This window comes from Motacilla alba, chromosome 22 (assembly GCF_015832195.1).
Source record: "Motacilla alba alba isolate MOTALB_02 chromosome 22, Motacilla_alba_V1.0_pri, whole genome shotgun sequence".
In the NCBI taxonomy this organism is placed as follows: Eukaryota; Metazoa; Chordata; class Aves; order Passeriformes; family Motacillidae; genus Motacilla; species Motacilla alba.
This window is the reverse complement of record NC_052037.1, coordinates 91,141-106,292: the sequence shown is the minus strand read 5'-3', so window position 1 is coordinate 106,292 and position 15,152 is coordinate 91,141. Positions and strand designations below refer to the sequence as shown.

Sequence of the window (15,152 nt, the reverse complement as noted above, 5' to 3'; positions counted from 1 at the left end):
ATATAAAAATACATAAAAATATATAAAATTATATAAAAATATAAAAATATATAAAAATATATAAAAATATATGTATTAGGGAATTCATTTTTATGTTTTAAGGAGCATTTAATATAGATTATATATTAATATATTGCATATTAATGTAGAGATATTCGATATATATGGGGAATTTTAAACATATTTTTAGGTAAGTTTAAGATATTTATTGAAATTTTAAAGATATAGATATATTTTATATAATTAATATATTTATATAATATATCAATATATGTAATATATATTAATATATTGATATAATATATCAATGTATATCATATATTGATATACCATATATTATAAATAATATATATTAGATATTGATATTAGATATTAGATATGCAATATATATTATATAAATTATTACAATATAATATATAATATCTAATATCTAATATATAATATAGAATATAGAATATAGAATATAGAATATAGAATATAGAATATACACTATATTATGTATTATGTATTATATATATCATATTGTATATCATATAATATATTTTATATTCTACGAATATATCGATATTTAACATATTTAGGGAATTTATAAAACGTTTTTATTTTATAAAGCTGTGGCTCGCCGCTCCACTCTTGGGCCCCTTTTAAGGGGCCCTGTTGCCCTTTTAAGAGGCTCTGTTGCCCTTTTAAGGGCATTGCCCTTTTAAGACGCCCCGTTGCCCTTTTAAGACCATAGCCCTTTTAAGAGCGGCCGGTGGGGCCCGGACCGCGCCTGCGCCGCTCCGTTGCTGCAACTTTCAACTTTTGGGATCCGCTCCCTCGGGGTTCGGGGGGATTCGGGGGAATTTGGGGGGATCTGGGAGCTCCTGGGGGCGCCGTGCCGCCCCTCCCGCCCGGCACCGCCCGGCCCTTCAGCCCCGGCCGCGCCATGGTGTCCTGGATCCTCAGCCGGCTCGTTGAGTGAGTGGGGTGCGGGCGTGTAACGGGGCGGGGGGGGGCTCACCGGGATCCCCCATTCCCGGCTCCCCCATTCCCGGTCCCCCCTCCCGCTATTCCATCCACGGGATCCCCGTGCTGAGCCCGCAGCGGCGACTCCTCGGAGAGGCCCCCGGCGGGGCTTGGGGGGGCGACCTCAAACCTCCCTGTGGGGGTAACCAACACCCCCCAACCATGGCACCCCCAAAACGGGGCCCTGAGCTGCCGCTGGGCCTCCCTGCCCGGCCTGGGAAGGGGGCACGGCCCGGGGCCCCTGCATCACCCACGGGCGGGGGTCCCCTGAGGAGGCCCTGCCCCGCCCGCGGGGGTCCCTGCCCCGAGGGTGCCCCCGTATCCCTGAGGGGTCCCTGCCCCAAGGGTGCCCCCGTATCCTTGAGGGGTCCCTGCCCAGAGGGTGCCCCCGTATCCTTGAGGGGTCCCTGCCCCGAGGGTGCCCCCATATCCCTGAGGGGTCCCTGCCCCGAGGGTGCCCCCATATCCCTGAGGGGTCCCTGCCCCGAGGGTGCCCCCGATTCCTGCTGGGGTCCCTGCCCAGAGGGTGCCCCCCTTTCCTGCCTGGGTCTGTGCCCAGAGGGTGCCCCCTTTTCCTGTCGGGTGCCCCCATATCCTTGAGGGGTCTGTGCCCCGAGGGTGCCCCCGTGTCCTGCCGGGGTCTGTGCCCCGAGGGTGCCCCCATATCCCTGAGGAGTCCGTGCCCCGAGGGTGCCCCGATTCCTGCCCGGGGCAGGGCCCCCCGCTGCTGTTGGGGTGCTGCTCCTCCCGCAGTGCCCGGCTCCCAGCCCGGCCCGGCCGGAGCCCGGGGGAGCGAGCCCGAGCCTGCCCCGCCCGGACAGGTCGGGCCGGTCCCGGGGCCGTGGGAGGCGCACGGCGCTCATGGCCGAGCCTCGGCGGAGCCTCCCGGGCCCCTCTGCCGGGCTCGGGCCGGTGCTGGGGGCGCTCCGGGCCGGGCTGCGGCGCTGGGCCCGGCGGCTCTGCTGGGCCGGGCTCCTGCTGCTCTACTCGGGCTGGCCGCGCTGCCTCACCCCCCCTCTGCGCTACAGGCTGCTCTTCGGGATGCTCTACCCGGCCTACGCCTCCTACAAGGCTGTGAAGACGAAAAACATCCGGGAATACGTGAGTCAAGTGCCTGGGGAGCCCTTTTCCTTGGGGCTCCGGTCCCCCCTTTTCCTTGGGGCTCCGGTCCCCCCTTTTCCTGGGGCTCCAAAGCTCCTGTCCCCCCACTTTCCTTAGGCTCCTGTCCCCCCTCCTTTTCCTTAGGGCTCTAGTCCTCCTGTCCCGTCCCCAGTCCCCCTTTCTGGGGTTCAGCCCCCTTTTTCCCAGGCTCCAGTGTCCTGTTTCCAGGGTTCAGCCACCCTTTTCCCAGGCTCCAGTCCCCCCTTATTTTTTGCAGCTCCAGTCTCCCTCTTTCCCCAGACCTCAGTCCCCCTTTCTGGGGTTCAGCCACCCTTTCCGGGGCTCCAGTCCCCTCTTTTCCCTCGGCTCCAGTCCCCCTTTTCCCAGTCTCCAGTCCCCCTTTTCCCAGTCTCCAGTCCCCCTTTTCCCAGTCTCCAGTCCCCCTTTTCCAGTCTCCAGTGCCCCTTTCTGGGGTTCAGCCCCCCTTTTCCAGTCTCCAGTGCCCCTTTCCAGTCTCCAGTGCCCCTTTCCGGGGTTCAGCCCCCCTTTTCCAGTCTCCAGTCCCCTTTCTGGGTTCCAGCCCCCCTGACGGGCTCCCCGTGCCCCCCAGGTCCGGTGGATGATGTACTGGATCGTCTTCGCTCTCTTCATGGCCGCAGAGACCTTCACCGACCTCCTCATCTCCTGGTGAGCCTGGGGAGGGACCCTGGCTGTCCCCAGCCCCCCCAGGACCTGCCTTTGGACCCCCCCATCTCCCGTCCCTCTCGCCCAGGCTCCCCTTCTACTACGAGGTGAAGATGGCTTTTGTCATCTGGCTGCTGTCCCCGTACACGCGGGGGGCCAGCCTGCTCTACCGCCGCTTCGTGCACCCCGCGCTGGCCCGCAGGGAGAAGGTAAAACCCCAAAAACCCCCAAAAACCCCCAAATCCCGGGGCTCCGGGGGCCCCCCTGCCCAGCCTGGGGGGGGCAGCACCACTCCAGTTGGGGTGGTGGGACCCCGGGGATGTGGCATCGCCCCAGGTCGTGGGGGGTGACAATGCTCAGGGACATGGGGATGCACGGGGGGGTGACAGTGCTCAGGGACATGGGGATGCACAGGGGGGGTGACAGTGCTCAGGGACATGGGGATGCACAGGGGGGTGACAATGTGCTCAGGGACATGGGGATGCACGGGGGGGTGACAATGCTCAGGGACATGGGGATGCCCTGAGGGGTGACAATGCTCAGGGACATGGGGATGCATGGGGGGTGACAATGCTCAGCAGGGCCATGGAGATGCACTGGGGGGTGACAGTGCTCAGGGACATGGGGATGCACAGGGGGGGTGACAGTGCTCAGGGACATGGGGATGCACAGGGGGGTGACAGTGCTCAGGGACATGGGGATGCACGGGGGGTGACAATGCTCAGGGACATGGGGATGCCCTGAGGGGTGACAATGCTCAGGGACATGGGGATGCATGGGGGGTGACAATGCTCAGCAGGGCCATGGAGATGCACTGGGGGGTGACAGTGCTCAGGGACATGGGGATGCACAGGGGGGGTGACAGTGCTCAGGGACATGGGGATGCACTGAGGGGTGACAGTGCTCAGGGACATGGGGATGCACGGGGGGGTGACAGTGTGCTCAGGGACATGGGGATGCACAGGGGGGTGACAATGTGCAGGGACATGGTGATGCACTGAGGGGTGACAATGCTCAGCAGGGCCATGGAGATGCACTGGGGGGTGACAATGCTCAGGGACATGGGGATGCACTGGGAGGTGACAATGTGCTCAGGGACATGGGGATGCACTGGGGGGTGACAGTGCTCAGGGACATGGGGATGCACGGGGGGTGACAGTGCTCAGGGACATGGGGATGCACTGGGGGGTGACAATGCTCAGGGACATGGGGATGCACTGGGGGGTGACAATGCTCAGGGACATGGGGATGCACTGAGGGGTGACAGTGCTCAGGGACATGGGGATGCCCTGGGAGGTGACAATGTGCAGGGACATGGTGATGCCCTGGGATGTGACAGTGCCCTGGGACATGGTGATGCCCTGGGAGGTGACAATGCTCAGGGACATTGCAATGCCCCAGGATGGTGATGGTACCCCAGGTCGTTGTGATGTCTCTGGAGGTGACAATGCCTAGGGACATGGTGTGATGCCCTGAGAGGTGATGAAGTCCCAGGGACATGGTGACAATGCCTAGGGACATGGTGATGCCCTGGGAGTGACAATGCTCAGGGAATGCCCCAGGATATGGCATTGCTCTGGAAGGTGACAGTGCCCTGGGACATGGGGATGCACTGGGAGGTGACAGTTCCCTGGGAGTGACAATACCCTGGGAGGTGACAGTGCTCAGGTACCTGGTGATGCGCTGGGGGGGTGACAGTGCTCAGGGAATGCCCCAGGACATGGCATTGCCACGGGAGGTGGCAGTGCCCTGGGAAGCGACGATGCCCAGGGAGGTGACAATGCCCAGAGACCCGGCCATGCCCCAGAGGTGCCAGTGCCCCAGGGCGCCATCCTGCACTGCCAGCCCCTCCCGCTTGTCCCTCAGGACATCGACGCCTTCCTGGTGCGGGCCCGCGAGCGCGGCTACGAGACCGCGCTGCGCTTCGGCAAGAGGGGCCTCAACCTGGCGGCCAGCGCCGCCGTGCAGGCGGCCACCAAGGTACCCAGCGGCGAACCCCTCCCCAGCAGGGTGGCAGGAGAGGGTGACGTCCCCGGGGCCGGGGTCTGATCTGTCCTCTCCGTGTCCCCACGCAGAGCCAGGGCGCGCTGGCCGGGCGGCTCCGCAGCTTCAGCATGCAGGACCTGCGCTCGCTGCCCGAGCAGGCGCCCGTGCACTTCCAGGACCCGCTGTACCTGGAGGGGCAGGAGGGCCTCCAGCAGCCCCTGGGTGAGCAGCTGGGGGGTCACAGAGAGGGGGGGCCCAGCAAAGCCCACGGTGGCCGTGCTGGGGGTGGCACGTCCCCTCTGTCCCCAGCCTACGGCGCCGGCCTCCGCTACGAGAGCGAGTCGGACGACGAGGAGCTGTGGTCGGACTCGCAGGTGTCCCCCTCGGTGTCCCCACGCCGGGATCCCAGACCCCTGTCCCGCAGCCAGAGCCTGAGAACCCTGAGGAAGAACCCGGGAAAAGAGGTGACGCGGGAGGGGGACGCACGGTGGGGGTGTGGGGCTGTGTCGGGGGATCCTGACTGTCCTTGTCCCTGTCCCTTTCCCTGCCCAGGGCTCTTCCCGGCTCCTGCGCAGCCGGGCCAGGAGGAGAGCGGCTCTGTCGGAGCAGGACAGCTGAAAATGCCAGGAAACCTCTGCCCCGAGGCTGCAGAGGAATTTGCTGCTGCGGCATCAGGAGGGAGCTGTGGCTCCTTGCGTCCCCGGGGAGGCTCCTTGCGTCCCCAGGGTGGCTCCTTGTGTTCCCGGGGAGGCTCCTGCACCCTGGGATCCTCACGCTGTAAATCCCTTCCGTGTGGCCGCTCGAGGAGGGGGGAGCAGCTCATCCCCAGACCCCCCAGCTCGGCGCTGGCGCCTCCCCTGTGGGGTCTGGCCCCTCCTTTTCCCCCATGCCATGAACACTACAGGCTCCCCCCCTCTCCTGCTGCCATGGTGCCTTGTTCACAACATTCCCGTTCTCCGGAGTGGATGTGCCTTGTCCCTCTGAAGCCAAAGCCATGGTCCCTGCCGGGCCCCCCAGACACAGACTGACACCCCCATACTTGAGCCCAGAGCTCTGGGCAGCACACAGCTTTTAACATTCCCCTCTCCCAGAAAGAGGGTTTTGTACCTGGAGAAATAAATGTTTGGTTCAGACTTTGGGAAGCAGGAGTTGTCCCCGGTGCTGTCCCCTTCCACAGCCTGAGATTGGTTTTTCTGTTGGAGGAAGCTCTGGAATCCATCTGAGACTCCCCCAGGGCCTGTCCCAGTGTTTCCATCCATCTTCCAGGATCCCGGGTACAGTCCCAGACTCTTCCAGGAAAGCTTCCTGAGATTTTTTGCTTTGGAGGAAGCTGTACCCTCATGGATCCATCCAAGACTCCCTCCAGGCATCTCCCAGAGCCTTTCCCCCACATTTCAGGTTCCAGAATCCCAGACAGCATCCCTCACCTCCTCCAGGGATGCTTCCCGAGACCATTTTCTCATTTGGAAGCAACTCCATCCTTGGCAATCCCAGCCCGTGCTCCTCACGGCAATCTCCCGGGGTGTTTTACCACCGGTGCCATTCCCAAACTTCCCGGGGCTCCCTGCAGTAGCCGCGTCCCCCGCGGCGTGGCAGCAGCAGCCGGACATCCCGGCCCGTCCCCTCTCCCTGCCCCATCCCGCCGGCAATCCCGGCTCCTTCCCGGGGGCTCATCCCCGCCGGGCCGGGTGCCACGGCGCGGGTGGCACAAGGTGCCTCTGCGGCCCGCCCCTGTCCCGCGGTGCCCCCGCTCCCTGGCATCAATCCCCTCGCTCCCAATCCCGCTGCCCTCGCCCGGGGCCAGCGGTATTTTTAGCGCTCGGCTGCCGCCGGTCGCGGGGGTCTCCCGGGGGCAGCGGCAGCGGCCGGGCCGGGCTCCGCGGGGCAGCCCGGGCCGGGCAGGGGTGTTGGAGCAGCTTAGGTGGAGGTGGCTGGATTAGCCCCGCCGAACTGCCTGCGAGACGATTACTTAAAGCAGCGAGGAGGAAGGCTGGGTGGGGACAGCGAGGGCCAGGGGGCTGCTGTAATCCCCCTAAAGCCGCTTAGGCAGCGCGGTTCCTCCAAGGATACGGCCCGGGGAGGCTCTGGGGCCACCTGGGGGTCAAAGGGGGGGTTCTTGAGTGTTGGGGTGCTCCCAGGTGGGCTCACGGCAGCGTTGGAGCCTCGGTGTCGCATCCCCGGGGTGCGGGGTCAGGGATTCCCGGCTTGGGGAAACTGAGGCACGACACCAGTGCCTTCCCAGGGGGGAAAAGCGGGGTGCTGGGAAGGGACAAGGAGTTGTGGTGCCCTGCTTTGGTAAACCCGTGTGTCCCCCGGGGGCTGAAACTCAAGGAGGGGACAGGAGGTGGGCGGGGTGGCACAGCCCGTCCCCCCGGGCCGCGGCAGCTGCGGCGGTGCCAGCGCTGATCCCAGCTGTGTCAGCGCACGGGCCGGTGCCAGGCTGCATCAGCAGAGCCCTAATCCCCCGCGGCTCGCCTGGCACCGCCCCAGCACAGCAGTTTAAGCGCCTGACCTGAGCTCGCCCGCTGCCACCGTCCCCTGCCGGGAGGGGCTGCCGGGCTGAGCCCCGGCTGGCACCGCTCTGGGGACCCCCTGTACCCCCCCGGGCAGGGTTTGGGTGGCTGGAGTGGGGGGACAGCGGGGTGTGGGAGGTGACATCGTCGAGGGCGCTTGGGGGCTGCGTTCCCAGCGGGCTCAGGGAGGGGATTGTCCCCCTGTGCTCCGCTCAGGTGAGACCCCACCTGCAGCTCGGGGGTCCCCAATACCGGAGGGACGTGGAGCTGCTGGAGTCAGTCCAGAGGAGGCCACGGAGATGCTCCGGAACTGGAGCCCTTCTCGAGCCAGGTTAGGAGAGCTGAGGGTGCTCACCTGGAGAGGAGAAGGCTCCAGGGACACCTCAGAGCCCTTGCAGGGCCTGAAGGGGCTCCAGGAGAGCAGGAGCGGGACCGGGGACACGGCAGGGAGGGACAGGACCCAGGGAATGGCTCCCTGCCTGCATCCCTGGGAGCTGGCAGGGGACCCGGTGACGCAGGGCTGCTCTGTGCCAGCTGACAGGGACACGGCTGATGCTGATGCTGTGCTGCCAACCCCGCGCCGTGGTGCCCCCACTGCCCGGGGGTGCCAGGGCCGGGCACTGCGGGGGTGTCCCCCACCCCTGTCTCTCTCTGGGCCGTGCAGGGTCAGGGAAATTTGGGGTCATCGCTCCCGAATGGGATTTAACTCCCCGGGGAGCTGCTGGGTGCTTGGGGTTCCACCCCCAGAGCCCCCTGCACCCCCCAGCCTCCTCCTCACCCTCCCCACCCCCGGGAGCAGCCTGAGCCCCCCCAGACCCACCCTGGTGACACCGAGTGACATCCAGGCTCCTGCAGGCCCCCCTCCTTCCCTGCCCCATCCCCAGCTCATTTCACCCCTTTGCTGTGGGGTGTTCCTGCCATCCCCGGGCTGCTCTTCTCCCCCCAGCCCGGCGGTTTGGGGGTCCCAGGTGAGGGTGTGACCCCCCTGCTCCCCGCGGGGCTCCCCCCACGCCTGTCCCCTGTCGGTGGCCGCCGCCTGAGTCAGCTGTCGGGGCCGGCCGCCATGTGAGGCCGCGCACACATGGCTCCCGCGCGGCACCGCGCTGTATTTTTAGCAGACGGTATCAAAAGCATAATTATGTCTGTTGTTTAAACGCAGCCTCTTTTCTGGCAGCCCCGGGAGCTCTCAGCTGCCTCCCGCCGCAGAGGGCAGCGAGGGCGGGCTGAGGAGCCGCGGGCGGGGGGGATGAGACCCCCCCTCCTCCCTCCCTCCCTCCCTCCCTCCCCAGCGCTGCCGCGCAGGTAAAACCTCCCCTCCTCGTTCTGGGGGGGCTCCCGCTGCGCCCCCACACCGTGTCTGAAGCGCGCACATGCCCTCGGGCTGCCGGTGGGCCGCTGGTGAGGATGAGGAGGAGGAGGAGGAGGAGGATGGCGAGGAAGAGGATGACGGGTGGGAAGCGCGGCGGTGGCGGGAGGGGTCGGGGAAAGGGCGTTCGAGGTGACGGGAGTGTGGGAGGACACAGCTGAAGGAGCGCTGCTGCATCCCCCCCTCCTCCCCGCAGCCGCCTGTCCCCCCGGGGACGCGTCTGTCCCCAGCCAGCCGCGCTGGCACCGAGGAGGTTCCGGCTCCGCGTCCCTGCCGTGACACCACCGAGCGTTTTTTGGGGACCGCAGTCCCCAGGCTGGTGGGGAGCCGGGCATCACCTCCAGGGCGAGCGGCGCACCCGCTCTGGGGACAGCGCAGCATCTGCGGCCGCCGGGGGAAACCGAGGCAGAGCGTTTCCGGCCGCCAAGGGAAACTGAGGCAGCGAGCCGGGGGCTGCCCATCGCTCCCGTCCCGCGTCCCCTCACCCGGATCCTTGTCGCCGCATCGCCTGCCCGGGAGCTGCAGCGCCCCGGCGGCGCGGTGGGGACGCCGGAGGGCCCGGGCCGAGGGCAGGAGCCCCCGAGCTGGCAGGTAGGTGCTGCCGGGGCCGCTGGCAGCCCCGCCGGGGCGGCACGCAGGTGGCAGCGGGCTGCCCGTGTCCCTGGCTGCCGTCCTAAGCCCTTGGCCCCGGGGTGAGCTTTTAATTACATCACGGCATTTGAAGCGGTTCCTGGCGCTGGGTAAACAGGAGTCCCGGGCACGTGGAGGGGGGCCGGGGGTGGCACAGGACGGGCACCGTGCCCCCGCTCCGGGGCTTGCCGGGACGGCTGGTCCTCGCCCGGGGCGGGAAGGAGGGATGCGGGGACGGCGGCATCCGGCGGCATCCATCCCCTCCGGGTGCTCCCGCGTCCCCGCCGGCGCTGCGGGGCTGGCACAGCGGCGCGGGGGGCACCGGCACGGGTGGGTTGGCCGCCACATCCCGCCGTGCCCTCTGCCGCCGAGCGGCCGCTGCTTCTCCCCGCTCCTTCTCCTCGCTCCGTCCATCCCGAGCTTCGCCTCGAGGGCGTGCGGCACCCGGGGCGAGCCGAGCCGGGCCGGGCCGGGCCGGGCCGGGAGTGTTGGGGGCGTCGGGAGCGGCCCCAGCCCGGGGGGAGCGGCTCGCCTGTCCCCGGCAGCGCAGCGAGCGGGATTAGCGATGCTTACTCACCTCCCCGGGGAAAAGCGGGAGATTAGGGTCGGGAGAAGTGTCCGAGCCTGCGGCGGCGGGGCCGGACGGGGCCGCGGAGGCTGTCCGGAACCGGCACCGGCTCCGGGGAGGTTGCCCAGGCCCCGCCGTACCGGCAGCCAGGGCTGGAGGGGAGCGCAGGCTGCCAGAGCAGTTGGGCTGTGGCCCTAATTCCCAGAAAGCTGCTCGTGTGGGAGTGAGTGTCCTCCCGTGCCCTCCGCTCCGCCGCAGCCTCCAGACTCCTGAAGGTTTGACGTGGGTTTTTTTTTCCTTTTTTTTTTTCTTTTTTTTTTTTTTCTTTTTTTTTTTTTTAATTTAAGCGCCGGGTGCAGATTAACAAAAGCTCTCGCGGCCACCGCGGCCGGCGCTGGGCACGGGGGGACCGGGGCTGCTTCCTCTGCCTGCGCCCTCAGCTTCCTCACCTGCGCCGCCGTGGAGGCAGGTAGGTGCGTGCCGGGCTCTGTGCCGGGGCTGCGAGGAGGAGGAGGAGGAAGAGGAAGGGCTGGGGTTCTGTGTGCGCACGCCGGGCAATCCCGGAGCGGGGATCCATTTTGCAGGAGGAAAAGGCTGGATTTGGGGTTCTTCCCCGGGCAGAGGCGGTTTGTGGGTCTGGGGGTGCCCTGGTCCAGGCGGGGGCTGTGGGCACCGGGGTGGGGCTGGCGGGATCCTGCTGGGACATCAGCAGAGGGGTTCTGAGGGACCAGGACCCTCATCCATCCCCCCCACCCAGTGCTGGATCGTTCTGGGGATCCCCTGTCCCTCACACATCCCCCATGGGGACACCGTGGGGACACCGTGGGGACAGTGTTCCTGCGCCCCACAGCGTCCCCCCCATGATCCCAGGGGACACCGTGGGGACAGTGTCCCTCGGCCCCACAGCATCCCCCCCATGATCCCAGGGGACACCGTGGGGACAGTGTCCCTCGGCCCCGCGTCCCCACAGCGTCCCCGCCGTGCTGGCCGGGGCAGGGATGCCGAGGTCTGTAATTCGGGAGTTTCCGGCCTCCTGCGGTGGCGCTCTGGCCAGCGCTCGGCTCCCGGGTGTTGCCGTCCCTCTGCTCGCCCTCTGATTTGGGACGAAACCAAGGATTTTGGAGCTCTGTGCCAAGCTACCAGGGCAGAACTCCCTCGGGGGTTATTCCCAGCTGGCAGAACTCAAACCCAGCCCGGACCCCCCCCGTTCACCCTGGGGACCCTCTGGGGATCGTGCTGGGACGGGCAGGGGGTGCAGGGACCCGGCCGGGGGCTGGGGCCGCGGGAGCAGGCGCGGATCTGCTCCTGGGGGCGGGGAGCAGCGGCTGAGCCCCGGCAGAGCGTCCCCGCAGCGTGGCTGCCCCGCGGGGACCGCGCTGGCCCCGGCACGGCTCCACCAGGGCTTCGGGCGCCCCGGCACGCCGAGGGCAGCGTGGCGTGGGGAGGGGACGGTGCCCAGGGATGCTGCCCCAGTGCATGATGGGAAATTCCCTGCTGTCCCGCCATCATCCCCCTGCTCCCCGCTCCTTGCCCCGGCAATCGCTGCCGTCGACCCTCCCGGGTGTTTTCAGCGTGGTGCGTCCATCCCCCTCCCCACCTGTCCCCTCCTTGCGACATTCCCGACACCCCCGGGCACCCCCAGAGCCCCCCCGGGCACGCCGGGACGCTGCAGAGCCTTCCCCGGGGTCCCTGGCGGCTGCCAGCTCCGTCCCAGCCCTTCCGGATCCATCATTCCTGAGGAAGGGAGGGAGCGAACGGGAAGAGTTTGTCTTTCAGCACCTTCTCATCGCAGGCAGGCGCGGGCTCTCCCTCGCCCCGAGCCCTGTCTGGGTCCCCTCCCTGTTCCCTGGCACCCACTGGGTGCAGCCAGCAGCACCCGGGCGCCCCAAACCCCCCAAGCCTCCCGGGCGAGCAGGGCTGGGGGGTCCCGCTATGGCCGGCCAGGGGATGGCACCGCCTGGCACGGCCGGGTGACCCGGGTGGCCCGAGCCGTGCCCAGCAAGGGTTAACGCCGCTGCCGGCTGCCAGCGGGAGCGCACCGCCAGGGAGCCGCCGAGCTGCAGCCGCCCGTGGGCACTGCTGGGCTCCCGCGGGCCCTGGCCGGCCCCCGGCCCTTCTCCCGTGCCCCCAGCCCCCTGCCCCCCGCTGCCGAGCCGTGCCGGGCCGGACCGGGCCGGCCGTGCCCAGGGATGCGGTTTATGTAAGGCGGGCACGGCCGGGGACACACGCGGGTTACATAAACCCGCACGGCGTGGCTGGCAGCGGTGCCAGCCCCCCGGGAGCCCGGGAACGGGGGGTCCCCCTGGCAGAGCCCCCCGGCTCGGCTCCTGGCTCTCCACAGTGGGTGCTGCTGGGTTTGGGGTCGGGGTGTCCTCGTGTTTGGGGTCCTGGGGCTTGGGGACAGTGTGGGGGGCACCCACAAGGTCCCAGCTTTTGCCTGGTGGGCTGCAGGGCACGGCTGGGATCTGTGCGACCCTGGGGGGCTGCAGGGCACGGCTGGGATCTGTGTGACCCTGGTGGGCTGCAGGGCATGGCTGGGATGGGTGTGACCCCTGTGGGCCCAGCTGGGTGGGAGCCGTGTGGCCCTGGTGGGCACGGCTGGCACGGGTGTGGCCCTGGTGGGCACAGCTGGGTGGGACCTGTGTGATCCTGTTGGGCATGGCTGGGATCCGTGTGACTCTGGTGGGCACGGCTGGGATGGACATGACCCTGGTGGGCTGCAGGGCATGGCTGGGACCTGTGTGGCCCTGGTGGGCATGGCTGGGATCTGTGTGGCCCTGGTGGGCATGGCTGGGATCTGTGTGATCCTGGGTACCACGGCTGGGATGGCAGTGACCCTTATGGGCTGCAGGGCAGGGACGAAAGGCTCTAGTCACTCCCTTCTCATCCCTGGTGAGGGCGGCTCTGCCAGGATGCTGTCACAGCATCCCTGTGCTCTGCAAGGCCCCTCTGCACCCCTCGGAGCACCCCAGCTGCAGCTGCGGGGTCTGCGGGGGCTGCAGGGGCCGGAGGGGCTCTGCCTGCACCCCAGGAGCTCTGCCTGCACCCCGGGCAGCTGCAGGGGCTGCAGGGGCTGTCTGCTCCCCAGGCAGCTGCAGGAGGGACGGTCACGGCTCTGGAGCACACTTGAGGTGTAACATTTGTGAATCTGTAACATTTGGCCAAAGCCGGAGGGGTTTGGGGTCCTGGGGACTCCCATCCCTTCGGATGGCCACCTGCTCCGTGCTGGCCACGTCCCCAGCACCAGGACAGGGACTTGTGGCCCATCCCGGTGTTTGTCCCGTTCCAGTTTGGCCCGGAGCGGGCGGCTGCAGCCTTTCATTGGTGCCGGGGCGGCCTTGGCGAACAAAGGGCGCTTTCTTCACCCGCACGGGGCAGAGCACACCTGCCCGCCTTGGCACCGCCGCCGGTGCCCCCGGGGCTGGGCGGCACCGCCGGCACCGCGCCGATTCCCGGTTCCCGGGCGTCAGCAGCCCCAGCATCCCTCCCGCCCGCCCAGTCGCTGCCGGAGCCGGCGGAGGCTGCACGCTCGTGGGGAGCAGAGCCGCTGCCACCTCCTCGTCCCGCCGTCAGCACCCAGGATGCCCAGGGCTGCCTAGAGCCGGGGGAAGGTCCCGCTGTGCTGCCGCTGCTCCCTGGCTTCCCCCGTCCCCGAATCCCAGCCCGCCGGGACCCCCAGCTCGTAGGACCATAGGCAGGAGGAGCACGGAGCCTCCCAAGCCAATGGATCAAAAACTGCAGCTCCAGCACGAGGAGAAGAACATCCCCAGGGCCGCCCGGGCGGCTTTCTGCCTCCTCCAGATCCCGGAGCCGGACCCCTTCAGCCTGTGGGTTTAGGCGCTCCCGCCCGGCCGGCTTCGCCTCTCCGGGAGCCGCTGTCACCGGCGGAGACCCCGCTCGTCCTCGGCGCCGGGTCCCCGATGGACCCTCCAGGTAGCTGCGGGGCAGCGCGGGTGCTCGCCGAGCAGCGGGAGCAGCTGCCCGGGCTCCGGCTGGCATGAGGGACAGGGGACAGTGCCACCCTGGGGCGATGTCACCCTCGGGGTGCCCGCGAGGATGGCGGCGGTGGGGCAGCCTCGGGGCACTGGGGAGCTGCGCCGGGGGAGCTTCCTGAGGTGGGGCTGGGTGGGACAGCCTGGCCCCGGAGGGACGGGGTGGCTGTCCCCAGGGTGTCGCTGTGCCTCAGGGTGCCACGGGATGCCTCCCGAGCATTCCCCGTGGGAATGGGGACTTTGCCCTCTCTGGGAGGAGGATGTGACAGGAACCAGCGGCTCTGGGGACACACGGTGCTGTCCTCACCCTGCTCCTGTCCCCATCGCGGCCCTCGGGGCGCTCTGTCCCACCCCCCAGCAGGGCCGGGAGCCGGCTGAGCTCGGCTCTGTCCCCCTGGGCCGCTCCAGCAGCCGCGCACGGCGGGCTGGGGGACGGGATGCGGCCGCCGGCGCTGCGAGGTCTGGCTCCGCAGCCGCGGCTGCGTGTGGCCCGGGTCCCGGAGGAGGGTTAATCCTGCAAATCCCCCCCGGCATTTCTCCCAGGAGGGGCCCCTGCGAGCGGGGAGCTCCCCCCTCGCTGGAAGCCCTCCTGGGAAGCGCAGCCCAGCCCTGGCCGGAGGCGAATACCTGCGCGGGGCACGGCCTCCCCACGCTGGGTGCCAGCGGCCGGGCGCGGGGCCAGCCTGGGTGCGGAGGGACTGGTGGGCGCGAGGTGCGTCCCGGCCGCCAGCCCCGCCGGGATGGGCGCAGGAGGGACGGGACGGCGACACCCGCCCCAGACACGTGTCCGCCCGGATCGTGCGTCCCGCCGGATGCCGCGGGGCACGGGAGCCGGGGATCCCCTCGCCGTGCCGGGGAGCCTCCCGGCAAACACGGGAGGATGGGGCTGGGGGGTTGAAGAAAGCGCCCCGGCAACACCCTGGAGCATCTCCGTGCCTCAGTTTCCCCGCAGCGCTGCCCGGGCAGGGGTGGGTGCTGCTCCCCACTGATGTCCCTCTCCCTGCCCGCAGGATCCGGCCTGCCCGGGACGGCGCTGAGCACCACATGAGTGTCGGAGCAGCATGGCCAGCGACGCGAGGATGGGGGAGACCCCGGCGCGGTGGAGAAGAGCCCCGGAGGCAGCGCAGGACTCCCGGGGGATGGAGAGCAGCGGGATGCTTTTATCCCGGAGCGCCGCTGCCGAGCTGGGACTCCCGGGCTACCCGGAGCCCGGCAAGCTGAGCTACGCCACGGAGAAAGGATGTCCCTGGAGGGGCTCCGAAGGATGTTTGGGACCCGTCCGGGAGCTCGCCGGCGGCCGCCTG

At 66.9% G+C, this 15,152-nt stretch overlaps 1 protein-coding gene across 4 annotated transcripts; it reads left to right on the top strand.

Annotated features, from left to right (window-relative positions):
* Positions 1-587: 587 nt before the first annotated feature.
* On the top strand, positions 588-15,146 carry REEP4 (receptor accessory protein 4). Of its 4 annotated transcripts, XM_038160495.1 has the most exons (9): positions 588-960; positions 2,037-2,109; positions 2,720-2,796; positions 2,882-3,002; positions 4,660-4,773; positions 4,869-5,001; positions 5,089-5,243; positions 5,332-7,623; positions 14,859-15,146. In XM_038160495.1, the coding sequence occupies exons 1-8, from the start codon at positions 929-931 to the stop codon at positions 5,395-5,397; spliced, it is 771 nt and encodes a 256-aa protein (XP_038016423.1). In that variant the 5' UTR covers positions 588-928; the 3' UTR covers positions 5,398-7,623; positions 14,859-15,146. The 4 variants fall into 4 exon arrangements, with proteins under 4 accessions (XP_038016423.1, XP_038016421.1, XP_038016419.1 ...); XM_038160493.1 differs by having other exon boundaries at positions 4,869-5,243; XM_038160492.1 differs by lacking the exon at positions 588-960 and having other exon boundaries at positions 1,467-2,109.
* The last annotated feature ends 6 nt before the right edge of the window (positions 15,147-15,152 follow it).